This window comes from Odontomachus brunneus, unplaced genomic scaffold, assembly GCF_010583005.1.
Source record: "Odontomachus brunneus isolate Ranch 3 - 2012 unplaced genomic scaffold, Obru_v1 Obru_scaffold_112, whole genome shotgun sequence".
NCBI classification, from domain to species: Eukaryota; Metazoa; Arthropoda; class Insecta; order Hymenoptera; family Formicidae; genus Odontomachus; species Odontomachus brunneus.
Window position 1 is genome coordinate 1,002,663 of NW_022639562.1, and position 9,403 is coordinate 1,012,065.

A 9,403-nucleotide genomic window follows, 5' to 3' on the forward strand; every position below is an offset into this window, starting at 1 on the left:
ATTTTAAAATGTAAACATTGTTTTTTATTGTGTATATGTGTACAATTATTGCACAATATAATTATCTTGACTCCTCTGCAGCAGTTTTACATGGTGTGTATATGAAACTGCTCCATTTAATAACGTACATATGGCCCTTGATAGAATTAAATAGCCTATCTAGGAAACAGAATCTGCGCGCAATCTGCCGGCAGTCTGTCGTCAGAGTCTATCGACAGGCTCTGCGCGCAGTTTGTCACCAATCTGTCGTCAGAAACTGCTAAAACAGTTTCTGTGTGCAGTCTGTTGCCATTCTGTCAACAGACACAGTTGACAGACTCTGCGTAAAATCTGCTCGCACAGGTTTGGCTATCTGGGTTATCTATCTACTTAAGCACTGTGGCGCCTATGGCACGATGTTATCACGTTGTTTTTCAACAATTAAAGCAAGACCAACTTTTACTATTATATATGGATAGATTTGATATTAAACGCTCTACAATTTTTGTTTTTACAAAAACTTAAAAATTTTGCAAAGGTAATGAGTAGAGGGGGGAGTAAAAAATGTAACATTTAAAAAAAATGAAACACGCCGGTGCAAATAGTATTAAATACTGTAAAACTTTTGTAGGAAACATTGTTTCATATACCTCATATCTTAAGAATTATTCCATAAAAATGAAAAATTTAATTTTTCTCAAGGAATTGTTTTAATTCCTAAATCTTGAGATAAGCCGATATTAAAAACTATGGGTCTTTTACTTTTTGATGCTTTACAACATATCCAAAGCGCATCGAAATCGATGAAGGACAGTTCTGTCATGTCCCTTGTTAGAATACGATATTGGAAATTACAGTTCGTAGTGCGAATTATTTATAGTTGGCGCAAGTTTCCTGATATCATTAATTTTGTAGTACAAAATTAGAGGCTTTTTCTTTGATTTTGAGAGATTGACAGCTGTACCATTTGGTACAGTAACAATGTTTCTCTCTAGTCGCCGTGTCCTCGGATAGTGCCGGAGATGTCGTTTCCGAACGGCATCTCTGAGCGTTAACTAGGGAGAAGAGAATATCGTGAGCGTGGAGTGTCAGGCTCAGTGATTTAGAGCAATTGTTCGGAAAGCGAAACTCGGATTCTAGTCCCGGCCTAAGCAAATCGCGCTTTCGATATTTTTCTCTCTCTAAAACGAAAAAATACGCAGGTCCGAAACGGCATCCCACTGCTATCCTTCTTCTTCTTGCGCCCTTCTTCTTCTATGGCAGTGGAGAGCCAGTTTATAGAGAGAAAGAAGGAGAGAGAGAGAGAACAAATTATTTTTTAATATAATTTTTTACGAATTATTTTGTACTATAGTTTCTATGTACGGAGCGCAAAAACTTGGCGTTTTCTTCACCTTTTTTAAAAGGTAAGTTTTTTTTAAATATATATTAAATATATATATATTAAATATATATATATTAAATATATATTTATTATATATATATATATATATTATATAATATATATTAAATATATATATATTAAATATATATATATTATACATATATTTTCACACTAACAATTGATGCAACTTATTGATTACATTTATATTGTTAAGTGGGAAATTATAATTATAAAACAATTACATAATTGTTATTTAGTTTGCTGGGCTGTATCATAATTAGAAATCTCTTCATAAATATTTCGATATAATAAAGAGAAAAGCGAAATTTTTATTGTTTCATCTGGAAAAGAAAATTTACACAGTAAGCACCAAATAACAATAATATTATGTCAATATTTTAATTCTTCATTCAACAATATAACTATTACATATAGATGTGACCGAAACCACGAAGCAACAGGAACGTACGTAGTATTCGCAAACTTCAGTCGCCAATATTTATTTTTTCATCAAAAATTCGTGTTTTTTGACTGTTTCAATATTTACATATAAGTGAAAAATTATAATATTAATGTAATGTTGCTGCAACAAATGATATTTGTTGGATATTTTGTAGTTCTTTTTCTGTTTTTAAGCATTAGTCTATATAAATATTTTAAGAAGTTCTCAAGTATTTCAATCATGGTGCATGTAACTTCCTAAATTATCCTTAGTATCCTTCTATAAATTCTAAAATAATTGCAAATCAGGAAAGGAGAAAATTGCAAGAATACTTTAAGAATTCGTTGTATGTTGCCCGGCGGGTGCGTTGTACTTATGAGTGCGTAACTATGTGCAAAATATGAACAAAATAAGTAAGCAACCCATCCTACTGATTTATATTGATGCAACATCATGTATAATCGCTAAAAGCAATTTAAATCCGTAAATATATGTATTAACTGTTATATATATTTTAATTGTCTTAATAATAAAAAAGGTGGTAAACCTTGCAAGCCAATATGGATCAACGGTACCACGTCCACTAACTGAGTTAATGCGTTGTATAGTTGTTTATAATCCAAATTTGGATACAACGCCATTCGTTCTCCATCGAACTTCTGCGACTTGATCATCTCGAACGGCATTTCGCGTACTTCTTTTAACAGAGCTAAAAAATATTTTTGACAGTTTTTACGAAATCAAAAGTTTTAATTTCATACACCTGTTAATATGTGAATTATCGAAGCTTTAATTTTTTTGAGACAATAACACATACATATACACAGGTATCTGTAATATATGAAAAAAGTAACATTTTTATACTCACATAATAAAGTTTGAGAAAAGTATTTCAATGTATTAGCGATGTCAAGACCAGAAGGCATCGGTTGGCTACCATGAAGTAGTCGCTGATAGTAATCGTGTAAACTAGTCAACTTTAAACTGTCTGCAATACAAAATTTTGTCAACATTAAATTTAAAAAATTATTTATTTATGTATTATTATTGTATCTTATTCCTGTATCCATATCTTATACTATTATGTATCTTATACTTATTCCCATTGTATCTTATAATATTATCTATTATTTTTGTATCTTATTCCTTTTACAACGTAAATATTTCCTTGCATATGACAACACTTTAATACATGCAAAAGCAGTTGAGCTTATGTTATCTTAAGAGGGGAAATCACTATAGAGAGTCACAAAAATCGAATTTTTTTTGCTTTAATTAATAATACTACATGTATAGAATATATTCCCAAAGTTTGATTTTGAAATCCGAAATCTAATGGTCATACAGGACCATTTCTCGTATGCAGGTACGATCACATGAGGCAAAGTCTGAACGCACAGTGACTCGCAACGGCTTTGTTTCGAAAAACTTGTTTGAAAAAACCATTCTAAGAAAGATCTATTAGAAAGGTGCTTAGGTGGGCACACAAAAAATGCGAATAAAAGTTTTAATAGTACGATTTAGCGGTTAGCTCCAAAGCATGTATATTCTGGCCTTAAAATCACCGAAATATAAATATCACAGCCTATATTGCCGCTAGGATATTTAATGAAGATTACTTTGCTGTTTTGAAAATAATGAAAATATTATAATTAAAATTGGACTTTTATGTAGATTATATACTGATAGTAAGGATGCCGAGCGAATAAAGAGACAGGAGCGCCGCAATTTAAGTTACAGTAAAGAGGCTCAAATAGCAAGTAAACAACACCAACTTGAGCAAAATGACTTGTTCGAAGAAGCGGAAGCTTTACTGTATAAAGTAAGAATAACGGATTAGCAGAAAGCAGCTGTAAGTTTACAATTTTCTATACTTGAAACTTTAAACGCGTTTTTCTCGAAACGATTTCTCCCAAACTGATGTATAAGATAATTCAAAAACTATTTGATCAATCGAGTTGCCCTTTTACATTTAGTTATAATTAGGTGTTCCGGTTAGTTTTGAGGGTTCACTGTAGACGGCTAGTTACAAATCTACTGGAAACATTTTGAAAATGAGTGCGTCATATCAAAGTTAGGACATCTCTACAAACAAATTGACACGTGTTCTGTGCATTCGTAAACATAAACACACTGTTTAGTGCGACTAAACATGGAACGTGATGAAAAGCATTTTCGGCATTTATTATTTTACTGCTTTGATTCGAAGAAAACAGCTGCCGAAGCTCACCGATTCGTCTCAGAAACTTACTCTGAGTCTGCTCTATCAGTTAAAATGTGTGAGTATGTAATATCGACGATTTAAAAATGGTAATTTTGATTTGAAAGACAAAGAACGTTCAAGTCAACCAAAAAAGTTCGAAGATGCCGAATTGCAGTTGGATAAAAACTCATTGTTGGATAAAAACTCAGCTCAAACACTTCAAGAATTAGCTACAACATTAAATGTTGGTAAATCAACCGTTTCTGATCGTTTACACGCAATGGGAAAGATTCAAAAAGAAGGCAAATGGGTTCCACACGAATTGTTTAAATTGGCTATTCAGAATCGTTTAACCATTTGCACTTCATTGCTTTCTCGTCACAAAAAGAAGCAATTTTTGTATCAAATTGTAACTGGCGATGAAAAATGGATATATTATGATAATCCTAAGCGTAAAAGATCGTGGGTAAATCCAGGCCAACCGTCGACATCGACTTCAAGACACAATATCCACGGAAGTAAGATTTTGTTATGCATTTGGTGAGACATGAAGGGCATCGTGTATTATGAGCTGCTGAAACCGAATCAAACAGTCACTGCTGAGCTTTATCAACGAAAATTAATCAATTTGAATCGTGCTTTGAATCAGAAACGTCCAATAACAGCTCAAGGAAAACGCAGAGTGATTTTGTTGCACGACAATGCTCGAGCACACGTTGCAAAAGCAGTTAAAGATACATTATCGGAATTTCAATGGAAAGTCTTACCACACGCCGCGTATTCGCCAGACTGTGCTCCTTCAGATTATTACTTATTTCGATCAACGTAGCACGATCTTATTGATCAGCACTTCAAAACATATGACGCAATAAAAAAATGGCTCGATGAATGGATTGCTTCGAAAGACGAACATTTCTTTTATGGCGGAATCCACTTATTGCCAGAAAAGTGGGAAAATGTTGTAGCTAACGGTGGAGAATATTTTGATTAAAATAATTTAATGTCTCTCTAAAATATACGTGTTTCTCTTTTGCACAAAATCTCTCAAAACTAACCGAAATATTTAATATATTTGCTAGTCGATGAATCTATAAAATCCATAACATTATTTATTTAAACAATTTTTTCGCATACATAAAGGATTTTTATAAGTAAAAATTGAATTTTTAATTCAAGGGCTGCTTTTCGTCAATTACAAAATTTCTTTTCAACTTGTTTAGATTTATCGATAAATTATGTCCATGAAGAGCAAAAAATGTTTCCCTATTTTGATTTCAGACAAATACGATAGGAGCCAAAGTGCCGTTTTGTGCCGACTCTGCCGCGAGGTTCAACATTTCTTTCACTACGTATAATTTATAAACATTTCTCTAATATAATTTAAAAGTTTTCTAACATAATTTAAAAATATTTTTTTAATACTTCAATGTACAAGCAAAAACACTACAAAGCTGGAAAGTGATTGGATAAATACATTCTTAAAAAAAAATTCACGAAGCTTCCCTTATTTTTGACGTTCTATAGTGATTTTCTCCCTTAACGCAAATATCAATACATGGTTCGTAAATATTCAATACAAATGAAGCATCGATTTATATACATAGACTGTATCGTTTTATTAGAGATTTGAAGACAAGATTTAAAAGCTATATTCTTCTTCCATTATTCACAGGTCTCTCATCTTTGTCTAAAATTTAACTCCTAGAAAAAGATTAACCCATTGTAGCCCATAGCTAACTCAGCAGAGATATTATCTCTAGATTATCTAGGCAACATATAGAATTTTATAGTATCGTAAAAAGAACAATTTTTCAATAAAAAAAGCTGAAAAATTATTTGTTTATAATAAAGTTGTTTAAACAATTAAGTTGCAAAATGATTTTTCGTAAAATTTGCATTTAATTTTACAGGAAAAATTACGGTAAAACTCCGGATTAAGGAACACCTTAATGACCTTCACATATCTGATAGAAGTCATCCTCCTGAGTAAAATTGGAAGAAATGAAAATATTAGGAACAGTCTCCAATCGCCTTGACCTTGACAATATTGTCAAGGTCATGGCCCTGAACAACATTCAAAAGGTTTTAGTCGTCGGTCGAACACCTTGGGTACCAATGCTAATGGCAACAATATTGTAACTTTAAAGTCTTTTAAGTCGATAGATACTTAATGAAAAAATATTTTATTATAGTGTTTTGGAAAGCTCTCAAGATATGCTATAAGAATAAGTAATGAAAAATGAAGGTTTGCTGCAACATCATAGTAATGTTATAGTCATATTTCACAATGTATTTGCAATGTTGCAATCTTGCAATAAAATATTTCTGCAATGTTCCTGCAATGTTTCTGTGCTATATGGGATACGTTAAAGAAAATTCGCAATATATTCGATATCCGTGATAAATGGTACATTCGTGTGTATGTACATGAATATATCATAATGTACATCTTATGTACCCAAGCAGGAATTTATTACTGGCATCAAAGTGACCCAGTACCGATTTATGGTAAACGTTACTGGCATAACACCAGATGCCAGTACGGGTTTAGTATTGGTGATACTGGGATGATAGAAAAGGGCCACTATCGGAAAATAAGTACTGTCATAGTACCGAAAATCAATACTGTACCAGTATAAAAAAAAGTATTGATTCCTAGCACTGGGCAAGTTACCTGTTCCCAGTACTAGGCCAGTATCGATTCCTAATAATTCTTATTATTTGTACAATTGTTAATATCACAATTAGATAAGTATGGAAAGAAAGATCAGACTATGGCCGAGCTCTGCGCTCTCGTTTGTACCTATACATGTCTATTTTTAATAGTCATATGAAGAAAAAATCTTCGGGGCGACGACTGGAATCAAACTCGAGTCTTCCGCTTGTCAGGCAAGCGTTCTTACCACTGAGCTATCTAGGTTTCGTGTTAGTGACCTCTTCCGTTTTTCCATAAAGGGTATTGGTATCGTCCGTTTTTCGGTACCGGCACAATACTAGCCCTATACTGGTATTAGACCTGTTTGTAAAATCAGATCTAGTACCAATAATACAACTTTTTAATACTAGGTCAGTACCGGAAACGACAAACACTTTTCGGTAACGCTTCAGTACACGTATGGTACGACTATTCAGGTACCTAACTTTAGTACAGAGCCAGTACCAATAATACATTTGTACTGTAACGGGACACCCTGTCCCGCTACGTTTTGTTGCTATTTATGCTACTTCATTCTTCGTTCCGTTTTTCTTCCTTCTATTCTATTATGTATATAATCATCTCGTGTATATAGTTGGTCTTTTTTTGGTGTTATGATGTTACTTACTTAGAAGCTAGTCTTGTTTCCATCATGTTAAATATATCGTTAGACACCGAAGATCCGCGCCTAATATCTCCCCACCCAACCCGCCTACGCGAGTCACGAGGCGCCTCGGCGCGCGTTAACTCGGCGCGGCGCCGCTACGTGGCGCCGGCCGGACACCGCGGCCGCTTCTCGCGGTTAAATATCGCTAGCCGCGCCGATATAACGGGGCCGCTCGGGCGCCAGGACAGAGGTCGTCAACCGGTCTCTTACCCGAGACCGATCATCCAGGACGACACCATCCTGGTGATACACTGTTAACACAGCCGCCACCGCTCCTCTCCTATTAGGACCACACGAGTTGTTTGATTCAGCCGTCGTCCTTATTTTAGCTTTTTCCCTTTCCTGCAAAACACGCGACGACCGAGTTGCCCGATTCAACCGATCGCCGTTCCTAACTCCTGGAGACGCACGCGTTGCCCGATCCAACCGGCGTCTTCGCTTCCTGCGACCGCGCCCCGCGGGCCCCCCAGTCGTGCCAGCTGCCCCAATAGGTGCCACGGCTACCATCCGCCCCTGCTCATATCAACTGTAAATATTTCGGTGTAAATAGTACTTTGTTGTTGGTGTCTCCAATAAATCTAAGTTGTAAATAGCGCATTCCCTCTCGCACACTCTCTCGTCCCCTCTCACACGGATCCGGACTCCGGCGAGCGAAATCCGGCACGCAGAAAAACGAAACGTTACAGTACATAGAGAAAATGTTGGGTCATCTTGACGACGCCAACACTTACCAGAGGGTTAGCTATGATCCGACCAAAAAACTTTTGAGAGATCTTCATGTAATTTTAACTAGATGCAAAAATAAAAATTATATCGATAATGCCATTTATATCGATAAATGGCCATTTATAAATTCTTAAAATCCGGTGAGGAATCTTCCTAGGGCTAATGGATTGCCAAAAATACATAAGGAGGGACACCCATTGAGAATAATTATATCTTCTGTTAATAGCCCTCTTTAATCTTGCGGTTTTTTTGCATAAAATTATTTACAAAAAAATTCCCCCGGCAAAAAGTAAAATTAATAATAGCTTTAATTTGGTTAACAATCTTGCATTTAAACATTTCGAGGAACATCTTAAACTGGTTTCTCTTGATGCTATCTCTCTATTTACTAATATTCCTCTGGATTGAGCATTGGCGTCGGTAGGCAGACGTTGGCATTATATTGTCGATTCTATTGTGATTCCTCGCAACGAATTTTTGTTGGCTTTGGAATTTATTCTCAATTCTACATTTTTTACTTTTGATAATATAACTTATAAACAAACTTTTGGTAGTCCAATGGGCTCCCCATTGTCCCCTATTATTGTTAACCTAGTTCTTCAAGATTTGGAAGAAAGAGCTATTAACATGATTCCGGTGACATTGCCTTTTTATTTTAGATATGTTGACGATATTCTTTTAGCTCCTAAGGAGTTTTTGGATAACATATTGCACATTTTTAATTCGTTCCATCCTCGTCTTCAGTTCACAATGGAGATAGGAGATGACTGTATTAACTTCTTAGACACTACACTGTTAATACGTAATAACACAATTATTTTTGACTAGTATCATAAACCAACGTTTTCTGGTCGATACCTTAATTATTTGTCTTTCCACCCTATTCAACACAAGATTGGCATAATTATTGGCTTGGTTGATAGAATGTTTTATCTTAGTCATCCTTCTTTCCATAAGAAAAATTTGGATTTTATCATTTTGACGTTAATTAATAATAATTATCCTTTTGACTTAATTTTTAAAGTTATTAAACGTAGACTGAGGTTCTTTATTATGAATGGTGGACGAGTTACAGAGACAGTAGAAACAAATTTGAAAACAAACCCAGCTTCTGGGTGTGATAAAAAATATTTTACCTTAATATGTGGTTCAATTTCGAAAAGACTGGCAAAACTTTTTAAAAATAATTTGACAGATATTGCTTATTCTTGCACTAATAAATTATCAGCATTAATTCGTGTGCATAAAAACAGGTCTCCTCTTGGTTTCCATAATAACGTTGTATATAGGTTGCAATGCAGTGGCTG

General features: G+C 34.6%; 1 protein-coding gene across 11 annotated transcripts in view; it reads right to left on the bottom strand.

Moving 5' to 3' along the window:
• LOC116849333 (protein unc-79 homolog) overlaps positions 1 to 9,403 on the bottom strand; it is a 736,358-nt gene that overhangs the window by 674,754 nt on the left and 52,201 nt on the right. For 9 of the 11 annotated variants that reach the window (XM_032826380.1, XM_032826379.1, XM_032826376.1 and 6 more), the window contains exons 2-3: positions 2,674 to 2,793; positions 2,353 to 2,514 (exon numbers count right to left, since the gene is read on the bottom strand). In XM_032826380.1, the coding sequence (XP_032682271.1) occupies positions 2,353 to 2,514; positions 2,674 to 2,793 (282 nt within the window). Of the gene's footprint in view, positions 1 to 2,352; positions 2,515 to 2,673; positions 2,819 to 9,403 lie in introns of those variants that run through there. The other 2 variants (XM_032826377.1, XM_032826384.1) reach the window with 2 other exon arrangements.